This window comes from Gobio gobio, assembly GCF_949357685.1.
Source record: "Gobio gobio genome assembly, chromosome: 12".
In the NCBI taxonomy this organism is placed as follows: Eukaryota; Metazoa; Chordata; class Actinopteri; order Cypriniformes; family Gobionidae; genus Gobio; species Gobio gobio.
Genome location: NC_137105.1, coordinates 30,464,425 through 30,481,959, shown reverse-complemented (window position 1 = coordinate 30,481,959; position 17,535 = coordinate 30,464,425). Strand labels below are relative to the sequence as shown.

General features: G+C 35.8%; 1 protein-coding gene across 2 annotated transcripts; it reads left to right on the top strand.

The window, feature by feature from the left end:
- The first annotated feature begins 30 nt into the window (after positions 1 to 30).
- lgals8a (galectin 8a) lies at positions 31 to 16,146 on the top strand. Of its 2 annotated transcripts, XR_013817626.1 has the most exons (10): positions 46 to 196; positions 324 to 412; positions 1,805 to 2,015; positions 4,774 to 4,902; positions 6,207 to 6,257; positions 6,896 to 6,922; positions 10,976 to 11,064; positions 11,207 to 11,372; positions 13,136 to 13,515; positions 14,357 to 15,832. XR_013817626.1 is itself a non-coding variant. In XM_079831168.1 (9 exons), the coding sequence occupies exons 1-9, from the start codon at positions 158 to 160 to the stop codon at positions 13,283 to 13,285; spliced, it is 951 nt and encodes a 316-aa protein (XP_079687294.1). In that variant the 5' UTR covers positions 31 to 157; the 3' UTR covers positions 13,286 to 16,146. The 2 variants fall into 2 exon arrangements, 1 of the variants encoding a protein (XP_079687294.1); XM_079831168.1 differs by having other exon boundaries at positions 31 to 196; positions 13,136 to 16,146.
- Positions 16,147 to 17,535: the final 1,389 nt, after the last annotated feature.

Sequence of the window (17,535 nt, the reverse complement as noted above, 5' to 3'; positions counted from 1 at the left end):
ATTGGTCACTGAACGCGTTGCGCTCATATCGCACTTTGATTGGTCACTGAATACATACGGAAGTGAAAGTGAAGAATGCGTTTATATTTTCTTCCTCAGCTGGTGATTAACTCGTAACAACAGCATATAAAGAGACTTTCTGAACGGCATCGCAAATATGTCTGTCGCAAATGCGAAACAAACAGTAATGAATCCAGTAAGACTTACCCTACTTATACTTCTTAAGTTATTTGTTATCTGTTAATGAAAGCGCAAATGGTTGTATCTTGTAGACTTGTAAGATAGGGCGAACTGAGTCATTGTGTCCCAATTTCTGCCTGTAGACGATTCCTTATGCTGGGACCATCCTGGGCGGACTTCAACCCGGAGAGATGGTACTCATCCAGGGCAGCGTACCCAGTGATTCTGACAGGTGAGGACTTAAAAAGCATCCATACCCTTTCCATCTTAAATGTCACTACAGTCCCTAGACAAAAAGGTACGTTAGTCCTGTAACAGTTGAGGTGTAAGGGGTCTTTCTAGTTATAAGCCACCTTCCTCTTTATTTTGAATATGCTGACCTCACTTAAGCAGGGAAATATGATATCAATATAGGTGTAATGGTTTTTATACTGTACAGACCGTGTATTCTATTCTATCCCCCTACACTAGCCCTACCCCTAAACCTACCCATCACAAAAAACAGTTTAGTATGTTTTTTTTAAAAGCCATTTGGTTTACGAGGACACAGGAACTGTCCTCATGAACCATGTTTACCTGTATATACACACTTTTACTGTCAACTAACTATGTGGACATAAATGCAACACTAGAGTTCTTTAATTTTTAATTGTATCTTTTTTTTTCCTGGAACGAAATGTCATTTCCAATCTTCCACCCTGAAATGATGTGTTTGATAACATTCTATGATGGAAATTACATTTTGGTCACACTTTAGATTAGGATCCAATTCTCACTATATTAACTAACTATTAACTTCAACTTTTTCTACAATAAACTCCAAATTACTTATTTTTAGTATTGTTAAGTTTAGGTATTAGGTATGATTAAGAGATGTAGAATATGGTCATGCAGAATAAGGCATTAATATGTGCTTTATAAGTATTCATGCCAATAAGCAACTAGTTAATAGTGAGAATTGGACCCTAAACTAAAGTGGTACAGACATTTAAATTTGACAACTCTTTTGCCTAACTTCATGGCTAGAATTGTATGTATCTCGTATACACAATTAATTTATATTTACATAACTTAAAGATGCACAATAAAAATAATTTGTTCAAAAATAATGTTAATCTTTAATTTTCTTCACACATCACGTCTCAAATCTAATCTCCAGCATGCGTATCATTAACACCGTTGTCTCTATGGTAACCAACTACAGTAATGTTTTAAAAAAAAAAACATTAATGGTAAAATTGTTGACCATATTGAAAATGATGGCACAATTGAGGACTGAGCAGTTTGTGTAAATAAAAATATGTGTAAAGATTTATAATAATTTATAAATTCTAAAATTTATAATGAATAATTTTCACACAAAAATAATTGAAATAGTTTATTTTATTCTTTGTTTAGATGAAGATCCTAAAATGTTAAGATTGAAAGTCCGTGTTCTGAACAGGGGCTAAAACAATAAAATCTATTCATTAAAAGTTGCACAAATAAATGATGACCGCATGTTCAAACTTGCCAAGATGGTTAACAACCATAGAACAAAAAGAATACAGTTGAAATCTGTTGAAACATTTGAATTTTAGCCACATCCAGTCCAAACAGTGAGAAGTATTAAATTGTCTTGCAGATTTCAGGTTGACCTATCCTGTGGCAGCAGTGTGAAGCCTCGGGCAGATGTGGCTTTTCATTTCAATCCTCGCTTCAAGCGCTCTCCCTACATCGTCTGTAACACGCTGCAGAAGGAGAGCTGGGGAAAAGAGGAGATCCACTACCTGATGCCCTTCAGGCACGGCGCTGCCTTTGAGATCATCATACTCGTACAGAAAGATTTGTTCAAGGTTATAAACTTGAGTTTTATCACTTTGCCTCCTCTGTTTAGTGGCATCTGTCTCTGGTGCCATATGATGTCAACTTTAATTCATTCTCTTGTTTGAAATGATACAACATTAGCGATTTTATATTAGCTGTCTTTATAAAGGAAAAGCTAAAGTTTATTTTTTGTTCTTGCTAGTTATTTGTTTGTCATCTTCGCTTTAGCTATGATAAAGAGACTTTGGCCCTGACCCAAATGACACACTTCATATTATAGGCGTACAATGGCTGCCACGTGTACGTGAAGCCCATGAGACCGTGGGGTGTCCCATTTGTCCTTTTTGGTTTCAGAAGGGTGTTGGCGAGCGACCCCTTTGTGGTCTATATACGCCCTTGATGTGCACTTTTGTTGTTTTAAATATGGATATTTTTCTTACACAAACGCATCGCTTCACTTCAGAAGGCACCCCCCGGAGCCGTGTGGAGCAGTTTTATGATGGATAGATGCACTTTTATGGACTTCAAAACAGAAACAGCCATTCACTGCCATTATAAAGCTTGGAAGAGTCAGGACAGTTTTTTTATTATAACTCCGATTGTATTCGTCTGAAAGAAGAATGTCATATACACCTAGGATGACTTGAGGGTGAGTAAATCATGGGCAAATTTTCATTTTTGGGTGAACTGTCCCATTAAGTCCATAGGATCATAGGGTGTCCCAGTTGTCATTTTAGTGGTGTTGTAGTACTCGAGACGTGGCTTTTTTTGAAGGTTTTGGTTGTCTTCTTGTCTCGGTCTCAGACTTAGAGGACTCTGGATTTTGTTTCAAGACTGGTAAAGACCACAACTGCTGGGATTTCACTAAATTGACGGTGCTTTGTAGGATTTATTTATTAACATCATTAATGTGATTAGATGTAAAACTTAGTGTCAAAATTGTCACTAAAATTAATACAAATGCACACAAAATTCAAGATACCGTTGCAAAAAAGTACTTGTTTGAGTTCTGGATTTTTATATTATAACGTGATATAACGAGAGCTGTTTTCACAAATTTGAACATGACTACCATGAAACATGATATTTCTTTTAATACAAACATCGTTATTTTAATACAAACAACATTATTCTTAATATTATTTGTGCATTTTAATTTACCAATTCAGATGCATCTTCTATACCACCTCTGCAGTGCAAAGATGAATTTTGTTGTTAATGATTTAATTGGTAACAGCTCTGTATAGTGTCTTATTCTAATTATATTTATTGATTAAAAATAAATAATTTCTCTTCTTTATGAATCTTTATGAATTTAAGGAGTGCTGGTCTGGTTTTGGTCTTAACTCAGTCTAGCCCTGCCTTGATCTTGGTCTTGTCTTGGTCTCAACACACATTGGTCTTGGTCTCAACTTGGTCTTGGATTAGGTGGTCTTGACTACAATACTACAATTTAGGGTTCAGAAGGGTTCTCGTGGACGCCCCCTTTGCGGTCGATATGTGCCCTCAATGCACACTTTTTCCCAGCCCACTCTGAAGTGAGCTCTGCAGCAGACTTTTTCCCGACAGTCAAAGCGGCATTACATCACGAAAGTGCGGACTCGTAGGAACTAAGACTGCAAGTGTTTAGGGTACCATTTGGAACAGGGCCCTTCTCGACAGTCAAAGCTGTGTTACGTCACAAAAGTGCGGACTCGTAGGAAGACCGCGAGTGTTAGGGTGCCATTTGGCACAGGGCCATCCACTCTTGCATTGCGTGTTCGTTGATTTTGGGGACGAAGCAATGAAGCAAGGGGTGTGTTTGTTTGGGTTGATTTCAGAAATCAACACTATTTCTCAAAAATAATTTACTGCACTTTTTAAAATACTTTCTACTTAATATGCAGCAGGTAAGCTGTCCCTAAAGTGTAAACACGGTGGCTTTGTGGATCAGAACATTAGACTTTGTTCGAGATGCCAAACATCTTGAATGTAGACGAGAGTAGGCGGCTGCAGTCAGGGGAGAAATAAAAAATTCTCATTGTGGTATAGAGATCTATGCAAGTTAGCAAAAGCAGATACTGCATGTTCTTTGGTACAGATGAAATGGATGCATTTGAAATACTACTGCATCTAATGTCAAGGGAGTTTAACTCCCAAAATGTGTCTTGGCCATAATTCAAATAAAGACATGATTTCAGAAATATGATTAAAATCACATAATTCTGGACATGGTAATAAAAAAAATTAGATAGGAAGGAATAAATGTATTTACATTCACTAACAAAACTTTTTCGTTTCCCCAAGGAACTTTGTATTCACTTGCAGAACTTTACATTAGGGTTAGGCATAACTGGTGATAGAATTAATATGAGATGGATAGAAAAACTATATTTTGCGAGTGAACACAAGGTTTTGTGAGCAAATTAAAAGTTTCTTTAAGAAAGTTTTTGAGAGAACGCAAAAGGTTTGCTAGGTACAGGATAGGATTAAGGGATGTAGAATATGGTCATGCAGAATAAGCAAATACAATTTTTCCTCCCATCTCGTATTGTGTCCATCGCTGTCTTTTTACGGGCTCTGTATGATTCTATTGAGGTTGTACTTTATTCTCACACATTAAATATGATATTAGAATTGTACTATAATTTTAGATAAGATAAGTTTTTCTAAGCCAATGAGAGCTGACGGCACTCTCAAGCATTAGTTTGTTTGTCCTTTATAAGAAGGAAAAATGTTTTGTGATTTCACAAATTATTTTGTTTTTTGTTTTTAAAATAAGGATATCCTTTGTTTTATTGCCTCCAGGTGGCGGTAAATGGCTCTCATCTACTGGAGTACAGGCACAGGTTAGAGCTCAAGAAGGTGGACACACTGGCCATATCAGGGAAGGTTCAAATTCAGGCCATTGGGTTTATTCCCAGTTCAGTGAGTAAGGTAACAAGCTTTTTTTCTCTTTTTTTAAATATCCCAAACATTTTAAGAACATTTTCGAATTTGCATTAAGGCAGCTTGAAAACTGACAGATAATGGGACAGATATATTCACAAACACTGTCAAATATACAATTAAATATACAATATACAATTGCTTAAGAGTCTATGATTGGATCATTATTGCAGTGATTAATATGTTTCTAACAGTTTGGCAACTGTTCTTCTAACCCTAATTAATGGAGTGTGTAGCTTTTCATTTCTTAAACAACCATGTAAAGAAATTGATGCACCTCTTGATGGAAATAACATTACAACATTTATTTCCAATAAAGAGGTGTATCAATTTTTGGTCAATAACTTGTGTTGACAATGCAAGAGTCGAGCACTCTGTAAAGTCTCCTTCAGAACATCAGAAAGACGCTCAATGAATTTAAAGCTACACTGTGTAACTTTTTTAGTTTATTCTTAGCTAAAAACATTTAGTTCTTTCAAATATATGTGCTCATTAATTTATATTTACTTCTTTCAAGTAATAAAGTATTCTCGTAAGTTTATAATAGGCCATTGAAAATACATGGGTTCGAATGCCGGTTGCCATGTTGCCCCTCCATCTTGAAAGTACATTAGCCAAAGAGGGACATACCTGTAAATTCAAGCTTCGCCTTTCGCGTTTTAACACTCAATGGCACCGTGTCGAATGTGGACGAGGTCGAACTGGAAGCCATGTTAATCTTCGACTAAATCGGCCACCGTAGGAGTTAAAACGAAATTGGAATTGAGAGGAACAGAAACTAATATTCACTGGATGGTCATATACCTTTTCACCACTAGATGGGGGAAAATATCACACAGTGTAGCTTTAAGGTCTGGACTCAGAGGTGCCGATTCATGTGTGAATGAAGATTCTACATACTCCCTCCCAACCATTCTTTCACAATTTGAGCCTGATGAATCTTGACACTGTCATCCTGGAATATGGCCATGATGTGGTTGTTTAAGAAATGAAAAGCTACACATGCCATCAGTTAGGGTTACAAGAACTGTTGCCAAACATATAACATGCTAGAAACATAATTGCAATAATGCATTTGCCTATTTAAACCCTTTTAAATCCCTTTTTTTGTCCGGGGAGTGTAAGATATGTAGACATGTAGAGAATACTATTAGATCAATTGTAGACTGTAGGTCAGGGCTACATGGTACATGATGCACACACTGTTTATTTGATCAGTACATTTACTGTTTGTGATGATGTGGTTGGTACTGCATTTTGGGATGTAAACATTAATGTCATTTTATTTTCAGAACCCCATCACACCTCCAAACGTAGCTGTGAGCAAAAGATCACAGCCTTATGTAAGTGACTATGCTAATGTTATATACATATATTCTATTTATATATGCACACTGCTGTTCAAATGTTTGGGGTTAGTAAGATTTTAGTAATGCTTTGAAAGAAGTCTCTTATGTTCACAAAGGCTGTATTTATTTGGTCAAAAATACATTGAAAACAGTAATACTGTGAAATATTATTATAATTTAAAACAACTGTTTTCTATTTTAATAAATTTTAAAATGCAATTTATTCCTGTGATGTCAAAGCTGAATTTTCAACAACATTACTCCAGTCTTCAGTGTCACATGATCCGTCAGAAATCATTCTAATATGCTGATTTGCTGCTCATGAAACATTTCTTATTATTATCAGTGTTGAAAACAGTTGTGCTGCTTAATATTCAAGATTTCTTGATTAATAGACAGTTCAAAAGAAAAGCATTTATTTGAAGTAAAAAACAAAAACATTTTGATTTAATGTGTCCGTGCTGAATAAAAGGATTAATTTATTTAAAAACAAATACTTAATTAATGACCCCAAACTTTTGTACAGTAGTGTGTGTACACGTGTGTTAGTGAAGTGATATCTTTGTTTTGCAGTAAAATAGATAGTTTAGCTGAAGCTGTTTAATTATAACATTCCCCTCCTCTTTCAATAGTCAGTCATGTCGGAGTCAGGTGACACGGTGAGTACATGTCAGGCTGAATAATTTCCTGAAGGCCAAACATGAAATTGTTTTCACATGCGATGGCAGTTTTTATATGGCAGCATTACTTTTAACTACAGATCAAACAGGATAACTCAATTTCAGAATTATTGAAATCAAATTAAGATGGATGCCTCGCAGTCTGGACAGAAACCAGGACATTGGCATTATTATTTGGTCACTTTGACCCTTAAATCAGGCCTTTACTGATTAGGAACTTGTAGGTAGAGTACAACCTCAAGAAATGGTGTATAGTGTCTTATTGTTAATGGTGTTTGCTAAGTCAAGCATCACTATAGCTGTTGCTCATTCTTGGGAGTCATACTTAAAGGGATAGTTCACCCCAAAATTTGAATTCTGTCATAATTTACTCTCTCGAATGTTGTTCTTGTATGATGTTCTTTCTTGCATGGAACATAAAAGAAGATATTTTGAGAAATGTTTCAGTGTTTATTTTGTCCATACAGTAGAAGTCAATGGTAACCAAACTGCTTGGTTGCCAACATTCTTAAAAATATCTTCTTCTGTGTTTCACAGAAGAAATTCACACAGGTTTGGAACAACATGAGGTTGAGTAAATGAAGACAGAATTTACATTTTTGGTTGAACAATCCCCTAAGATGAAGTATTAAACTTTAGCCTGCACTTCAATGACGCCTCAAAATGTTCAACTTAAAGGGTTAGTTCACCCAAAAATGAAAATTCTGTCATTAATTACTCACCCTTATGTCGTTCGAGACCCGTAAGACCTCCGTTCATATTCGGAACACAAATGAAGATATTTTTGTTGAAAGCTGATGGCTGAGAAAAGCCTCCATTGGCATTCAGTACACTTATACTCCCAAGACCGATAAAAGGCACTCAAAACATCGTTACAAAGTCCATCTCACCACAGTGACTCTACAATAATCTTACGATGCGACGACTAGTTTTTGTGCGCAAAAAAAAATCAAAATAACACCTTTATCCAGCTTGTTATTGCCTTCCGCGTGTGCCTCCACGACGCATGCGCGAGAATATGACGTAGCGCCGGGGCTCAGGATTCCATGAAATGCACACTTTAACCCTATTTTGAGCACTACGCCGAGACCTAAAGCACGATCAATGTAGAATCCAACAGCTGAGATACGCGCGTCTTCCTCTGATTGTAAACAAATCACTTCTGGGTCATCTGTCCGAACGCCGGATCTGCGTCATATTCTCGCACATGCGTCGTGGAGGCACACACAGAAGGCAGTAACAAGTTGGAAAAAGGTGTTATTTTGATTTTTTTTGCGCACAAAAACTATTGTCGTCGCATCGTAAGATTATTGTAGAGTCACTGTGGTGAGATGGACTTTGTAACGATGTTTTGAGTGCCTTTTATCCGTCTTGGGAGTATAAGTGTACTGAATGCCAATGGAGGCCTTTCTCAGCCATCAGCTTTCAACAAAAATATCTTCATTTGTGTTCCGAATATGAACGGAGGTCTTACGGGTCTCGAACGACGTGAGGGTGAGTAATTAATGACAGAATTTTCATTTTTGGGTGAACTAACCCTTTAAGTAGCCATTATTTTTCTAAGTAATCAGACTTGCTTATACTTAGCAAATTATGACATTGGCAAAAATAATCCCTAAAGGTGATGATACACGGGGCAACTTTTTGAGCAATGTTGCTAAGCAATGTTGCCGCCAACGGACAACCAGGTGAGACACAGGGTCCACGACTGATCTAAAGTATCCAGATAGAAATGTGTTGCCCATTCTCAATGGGAAAGTGTCCAAGCAACATTGACCAGCAACATTGCTCAAAAGTTGCCCCGTGTATCATCACCTTTAGATTTATACCATGACTTAACCAGATGTAATTTGATAATTGCTTCCATGTAAATCTGAGATTTTTTTCTAGCCAAGAATGATGGAGACAACATTTTGTCAATGGCTTGGTTTCTGTTACTACAGCGTGGCTTGGGTATCCCAACACTGCCAGTAACCAACCATCAGAAAACTCTAACAACCCACTAACAATGCCCTGGGAACCACTCATAACACTCTAACAGATGGCTTAGCAACACCTTAGCAACCATACAGTATTGCATTGCACTTGGACCACCTTGGCTGCATTTACTCTGGCACAAAAAAATCTGATTTTTGACACAGATCTGAATTTATTGCATACATGTAAACGCAAAAATATGCTTGTGATCCGTTTTTTTTTTTTTTGCATCCGATCTGAGCTACTTCCAAATGTAGTTTTAAATTAGATACATATTCGATATCTGGAGATCCACATATGTCTAAACAAGTATATCCGATTCCCTTTTGAATTCCAAACCACAAGGCAAGGGCAACCGTTTGCCCACAAAGATAGCTTTTTAATATTGTATTATGAAGTAGATGTGCCTGTATTCGCACGCTCACAACTTTTTTTTATTAAGGTGGGAACTTTATAAAGGAAAGAAATTGCATGCGTACAGAAACATTCTGCTGGTTTTCAACCTCTCCCCTGTTAGTTTTATAAATAAAGCTGCACTACTGAAAGCTATAGTTCTCAGCAATGAGGAGATCTAGTCGCTGTAATTAAACCAACAAGCTTCACTATTTCTCTCTCTCTCACTCACTCTCGTCGATTCATTCGATTTGCGCTACTTTATTTCACTTAAAATTTCTAGATCTAACGAGCCATAGATAAAACAACAACCGAAAATGATCATGCCTATTTAATAATCATGGCCACTCAATATGAATTATATAAATAATTTCAATAGCACGGCCATTCAAAACCAGAGAGTCTATCATGTGCATTGTAAAGCGAACACTGACAATCACTTGGGGAATTAATTATGGGAATTAATGGGAGGGAATTAATGTAAACACAGATATTGGATACAAGTCATGTCTAAAGTGAATGGCAACAAAATTGGATATGGTTTTTATGGATAAAGATCGGATCTGTGCACTAAGACTTGCAGTGTAAACGCAGCCCTTAAGGCAGAGATCTTCAACCCTGCTCCTGGAGACCCACTGTCCTGTAAAGTTTATATCCATCCTGCTTCAGCACACCTGCATGTGATTTTCAAGAGATCCTGGACAAAGCCACTTTGAGGCAAGCTTTAAAGGCAATGCTGTGTTACACTGGAAAGGAGACCAGAGTTTTTTTTGTTTTGTTTTTTGAATGAATTTCTGCTGAATAAACTACTTTTGTGGGAAAACAGCTCTTCTTTTAATGAAGTGACGTGAAGTTTTACATTAAATATTTGTTTTGGAATTATCTTTTTTTTTTTTAGTTTACACCAAAAAATGCTGTTTTATAAGAGATGTCATGGATAATGTTGCGACGGGTAGCATTTAGTTCACGCCACGGCCCACGGCAACTTCTATTAATTTCTATGGTATCCGCAAACAGTGATAGATTGTTGCACAGCTCAATTTACTGTCAAGGCTGTAATGTGATTTGTTATCAAGGCACACATGATCCAAATTGGCTGTTATGCTTCCTCCAATGGTAGGGCCACAGACCCTCATATATCCAAATAATAAGATCTCATGGGATATTAAAGTGTCCATCGTATGCATGCTTCAGAATCTCGCCGAAAGTAGTAGATCAACTTTTTGCCTACTCTTTTACTGTGAATTTGGACAAACTACTGTTTTTCGCCTACTAAATGGGAAGTATGTAATTTCGTATGCAGCCCATCTCTGTCCTAAAGAACTTGATTAGCTGGTTCAGGTGTGTTTGATTTAGGTTGGGAGCTAATCTCTGCAGGAAAGTGGGTCTCCAGGAGCAGGGTTGAAGATCACTGCCTTAAGGGTGGAAAACACTACACGAATTTTTAACAGATTTTGCCCCGTTTGCATTCTGGACGAGTTGCTGAAAGTCAGAGCCAGTCTGCAGATTTTAAAAGTCATGTAGTGTATTCCAGCCTTTAGTGACTACCATAATAACACCCTGGTATTAAAAGCTGTGAATTAATTATTATTGAGTGAATTGCGCTGTCTTCATTCTGCTGAATCTGAAACCATTGTCAGATGTGTTATTTTTTCACTTCAGAGTCTTCCATTTAAGAGCAAACTTGCGAAAGGATTGAGTCCAGGAGATTCCATTATGGTGAAGGGGCAGATCACTGGTTCCCCACAAAGGTATGAAAAGAAAACCACCAGCAGGAATACCACTGGAATATTATAGATGTGTAATATATATTAAACATTTTTTTGTTCATTTTTAACCCATTTCTCATTAAATTATTATTGATGTCTTTTATATCTTCTTTTATCTCCATAGTTTCACAGTAAACTTGCGCATCAGTAACTCAGAGGACATTGCTTTTCACTTAAACCCTCGTTTCAAAACTGGATCCTTTTCTCGAAACTCTTTCCTGTCGGGGTGTTGGGGGTTCGAGGAGCGCTCCCTCTCCAGCTTTCCTTTCTCACCTGGTCAATACTTTGAGGTAACAATTTACTGTCACTAATAGTGTTCACAACTTGTAGTTTGGTTCTCTTGGTTCTTTTGGTCCGGACCAAAAAAGAAAAGGATACATTTAGTCCTGGTTCGCTTAGCAATCACACTGTAATTTTTAACAGCAAATCTAAAGATACAAAACAAAAAATGGCTTTTTATGAGGTATATTTTGCAACTTAACTTACCGAACATGCAAAACAGTGCTGTTCTAAATGCGCTCGTTGTATTTGCGAACATACAATGGTATTTTTACCAGCTGAGAATTCGTAAAGAGCTTATAAAATGTGTAAAGGAGTCAAAACAGCACTAGGAATTCCTCCGTTACACACAAAAAATGACGATCTGCTGCCAGATGCGGTTCTGAGGCCTGTACTGAACTGTAGCTCATATGACAAAAAAAAAAAAAACAGGTATGCTTGAGCATTTTTTCTTTTAAGGGTCCTTTTTTCAGTTTATTTCAGTTAATTTGGAATCTTGTTTGGTGTGCACTAAGGTTTGAATTGCAGTGTTCACACTTATTCAAATTAACTGCACTAGTAAGTGTGAACTCACCCTGAATGAGAGCATTTCCAGAAAAGTAAAGTCATCATGAAATCTAAATAAACTCTATTTAGTTTCTTAATGCACATTCCTGGTTCATTAAATTCACATTATTCCAAAGAAAAAAATGCTTGTCTGTAACCTTTTGTCATAATGTAATAACTTTCTTTTACCTCAGAATTTTTAAGCTAACGCCACATTAATTGACAAATAGCTCAAATAGCCAAATTAGGCATTGTTTTAAGACTAATATTATAAGTAATTCAATGTAAATTAGTTAATTTAATGGTAATGCATGTTACAGCAATGTTATGTTCTTCCTTTCATGCTATAAAAATGTCCAAATGTTATTTTAAGGGTGTAACAATTTTAAGGAATTGTTACATTTTTAGTAATTAGAATTTGAATCACTGTTTTATATGGGAGGACACAAACATTTGCTGGAAATCTAGTGCTAGAATAATTGTACATTATTGATTAATTAATGAACATTAGTTTATTTATTTTACCTAAGAGTGCTTACAATGAGAACATGGAATGTGTGCCTACAGTGGCAAGAAAAAGTATGTGAACCACTTGCAGAATCTGTGAAAATGTGAATAATTTTAACTAAATAAGAGATCATACAAAATGCATGTTATTTTTTATTTAGTACCGTCATGAATAAGATATTTTACATAAATGTTTTTTACATATAGTCCACAAGACCAATTTATATATTTAAACAAAAGAAACATTTGGACATCATCATCCTGCTCAAAAGTTTTCATCCCCAGCTTTTAATGCATCGTGTTTCCTTCTGGAGCATCAGTGAATGTTTCAACCTTTTTTAGTAGTTGTGTTTGAATCCCTCAATTTGTTTTGCCTAGTGGACTATATGTAAACATGTTTTATGTAAAATACCTTATTCAGGACAGTACTAAATAAAAAATAACATGCATTTTGTATGATCTCTTTTATGTACTTGAAATTATTCACATTTTCACAGATTCTGCAAGTGGTTGACATACTTTTTCTTGCAACTGTAATTGGATGCATTACAAAACAGAGCCTTTTGCTTCACTTTGAAATGTGCCACATTACAGAAGTAAAATGGCTTACAAAACCATTTCATCAGTTCCTGCTTGAGCATCTTATCCATTGTAGCTCTGTATTTTTGAGTAGTATCTGCTCTTTGAACCCTGACTTCTACCTCATGCTCTTCCATGGCAGATGATCATCCTGTGTGAAGCTCAGGAGTTTAAAGTGGCAGTAAACGGGTTCCACCAGCTGAGTTACAAGCACCGTGTACAGGATCTGAGTTGTGTGGATGTGCTAGAGATTGCGGGAGATCTAGAGCTCAAGGATGTCAAGATGTGGTGAGCAGCTCCAGCCTGAAGACCATTCCAATGTTTCCTCCAACCAAGTATATTTAATCAACCTGTGGCTATGCTAATATCAACTATTTTAACTAACTTGTTATAAGTTCTAATATGAATTTGGACTAGTATGCTAGACCTGGAGTTTGGTCTGTTTACGTTTTTATGTCACTATCCCTGGCTGGTTCGATCTGTCTGAAAATTCTACTCCTCAACCACTTTATCTAACTATTAGCACATTTAAACTAGGGCTGCACGATATATTGTTTTACCATCATAATCGCGAGTTCACAGGGATCATAGTTGATCCGCGCAGATTTCTGCATGTGATTTCTCATAACAGTTTAACCGTCGTAGAGTGAAAGTTTTGCATTTGCACTTGTTTGAGGTCCTGTCACTTGAAACATTCAAGCGATTTCAAGCCATTCGAGCACAAGAAGAGAATAGAGAACTCAATTCTGAACCTGCAGACAGCACACAAACATGGAATTCAGTTCTCTTCCGTTGATATTTGTGCTTGAACAGAAACATACACTCAAACAAATGTCAAATTTTCCTGTCTCAGGGAGTATCCTCGTAAAGAGTTGCTTATGGTTTATGTAAACATAAACAATTGTGAAAGAAAATGGATGCATATCATTATATTGGATCCATGCATTAGCTCTTGAAGTAACAGCAGCCTAATATTCCTGCTGCTGTCTGTCATTAATGTTAATCAGAATACAAAGAAAAAAATCACTTTTGAAGCTTTAACAAAGATGAATTATATTTATTTGAATTATATATATTTGAAAACTTTGTAGTGTTATTTTACATTTGATTATTCATTTTCTGTTCCTGAAATGCTGTTAGACTTGACACATTTCATTTGTATCATTCTATTGTATTTATCTATGCTTGTAATTTATTTGTTTCTATGCAGATTCTCTCCCGTACTAAATCACACCAATAATTGTACAATGAAATGATTAAATCTTTCCAAATAGAGCTATTAAAGTCATCTGGTGAAATTGTTTTCATATTGCAGACAAACAAAATAATCGCAATGTCAGATATTTTTCCCAATATTGTGCAGCCCTAATTTAAACCATACTTTGTTGTTTAGGTTGTTATTTTTTCCCCAATAAGTGCAGAATTTTGATAAGGTGTGATCTGAATGACAAATTCCTGTGCAAAGGCAGGCAGAAATGAACTCTCGATGACTGAGAAAAAAACCCATTTGCTGATTATTAGGTGAGGAGATCTGGGGCCCGTTTCAGAAAGGAGGTTAAGTGAAAACTCTGAGTATGTTAACCCTGAAATAAGGGAAACTCTGGGTTTTCTGTTTCAGAATGGGAGGTATGTCAAACCCGAGAAAGCAGGGTAAGTCAAGCCCGTTTCTGAAAGAGAGGTAACTTATACTCAGAGTCAGTTACCATATAACTTACTCTGTGAACCTAACCTGGTCAGGAGCAGGTTTTCTTTGGTAAACCCAGAGTTTCTTTCAGTCTCCTCCCCTTTTTTAAAGCGCCAGCTGTGTTTAAATAGTTTATTCATTCATTCAAACTGCACAAATGCTTTTTTTACTGAGTACTTTGGTCGTATTTCAAGTACAAATATCAACAAATTATAAATTTAATCTAAATCTAAAGTAAGCGAAGTTTACTTAAAACAAATTAAATTATCTGCCACTTGACAAAAATACATAGTGAGAAAAGCATTCTTTGCAGTGGAGGAACATTCATTCATTGCTTATATTTTCATCATGAGGACACTGTCAAACTGACAAAAATGGCATGTCCTTTTATACAGGATCCTTACGTTCACTTGATTAACCTCTAGAAGTAACCTGATTATTAGAATTTCCTTTAGGATTTCCAGTGGTTGGATGCATTGATGACGCTCATATTCCCATCATCACACTTTCTGAAAATGGATTACTGTATGGAATGAAAGGATGCTGCCAGATGGTAGTACAAGATATATGCCATAACCACCACCACAGCTGTTAAATACATTTATTTACAATTTTTATGGTCATCTTTATTTCCTACAAATACTTTATTCTTTTTCCTGTTGGATGTTAATATTCTTCCTCCATCTCCTCTTCATCTGTCAGTGGTGCTGGTGTTTGGTTGGCCTGAGTAGAAGTAAACTGTTTAATGTCATTACCCTAATTAATAAATGTAACAAGTGGGATCAGAGAACATTTCATTATGTGAAAAGAGCATAGACCCTTTTCACATTGCCGGGTTTCTCAGAACGGAAGTCGTCATAGGGTTAACTTTTATAGCGGTGAATGAAAGAATAAATTAAATATATATTTTTTGTGTCCCTATTTGCTCAAATAGCAAAAGAAAAACTCCACAATAGTGATTTAACAACTTTCAAAAAGAGGGAAAAAATAGAGTGAGTTTGATAACGGAAGTGGAAAGAGAGAAAGATGTAATTTTTCACCATCACTCCCATAGACACTGTATTAGAAACACTCTCACAGCAGCGGTAACTTGTTTTTTGTAATATGATGCAAAAGTAATATAATACAAAGTATTAGTGTTATAAATGTACATGCATTAAAAAAAAAATACAAAAAACGTTGCAGGATTTACGTTATTGATGACCATTAAAACACGTCATCACTGTGAAAAGGGTATATGTGGTAAAAGCTGCTCCACATTAGACACTGAATGATATTTAATTAATATGTCATGTTTGTAAAGTCATTAAACATAAACCCATGAAAATGTTATGCTTAAAGCTTTACCTGATTGAATTATGATTTTATTTTTCATTTTTAGCTGCTGCCACATTCTTCTTTTGCCTTTTGGATACTATGAAAATTAAACTTAATTAAAATAATTAAGAATTAAACTTACATATTGACCCGGAAGTATGCAAACATTTTTTTGTTGGGTGCATCTGCATGGTGAATCATAATTTCGGAGCTCCATTGATCGTGGCTTTTCATAGTTGGAGTGCATGTGCTGAACTCAGAGTCAGTCTACTCAGAGTTAATTGAACTACCTCAATTCAGCTGTTCTGAAACCCAAAACTCAGAGTTTCCCATCTAAGTCAACTCAGAGTTCAGGTTTAAACTCAGAGTTGGTTGAACCTCCTTACTGAAACGGGCCCCAGGAGATGATCTGAACTTGAACCTGGATGAGGTGAAGTTGGCTCCACGACTTCTTGTATTCAACATGAAAATTAAACATGCAATGGGTTTGCAATGGGTCAAAAAAGGTTGTAGACCCCGGACATAACAGATGGATGGAAAAAAAAAAACTGCCATCTGGCAGGATGTTAATGGTTGTGCAACAGTAATTGTACGGCCATTTTTTTCAGAATCATTCCAAGCTAATTCCTTTAAGCTTTAAATTTCACATTGTTAGGGCAGAAACAGGGCAGATTAACATACCCATCCTGATCCAACCATAAACCTTTTCAATAATGGAATTTCATTTTCAAATAATTAAACTTGAGTTTCATAAAACATAAAATATTCCTTTCTGCAGGTGGTGTAATTTTACATCAGACAAGGAGATGATTAGCTAATGAAGCCTGCACTAATGTATTTGACTTGGCATGATAGCCTTATAGGAATATTAAATCAATAATCACGTTTGCCATTAAGTTTCTAGGGACTAAAGATGAATCTTTTTTTTCTTTTTTATTTGCTTAATTGTTTATAGTTTTTGCAGATCTATGCAATTATTCCAGTGGCCTATAACTTGCTTTTTGCTACTACTAGTTTTAAGAATTATCTGGTAATTTGTGATATATTATAGAATTAATAAATATGTTTTTTTCCCCTTTGAGATCTGTTGATCAATGTATTGGAAATAAGCAACATTATGAAAAAATTTAATAAATTAATAAATTAACCTTTTACAATGTCTAGTGGTTACGGTTGTGTTTTGTGATCACAATAACCCTGTAAAGCCTGACATAAAATAAGTCAGAATTTATTTTGAAATTATATATTGTTTTATGGTGCTTAACTTGACACCTTTACCTTATTTATATTATTCTCAGGTTAGGAAAGTAAGTCGAATCTAAATAATAAGCATTTTAAAATACTTACAATCAGACAGAAGACTTATCTATGGTCTGTTCTTGCTCAACGTCATAAATCGATGCCTCGATTTAGTTGTAAAAATAGAAGTCAATTTATTAGTTTTTCGAGCAGTAGAAATATTTTACAAATACTCTATATAAGTTAAAGTAAAAAATGTCAAAATGTTTCAATCAAGGTAATAACAGCGATGGTTCTGGTGC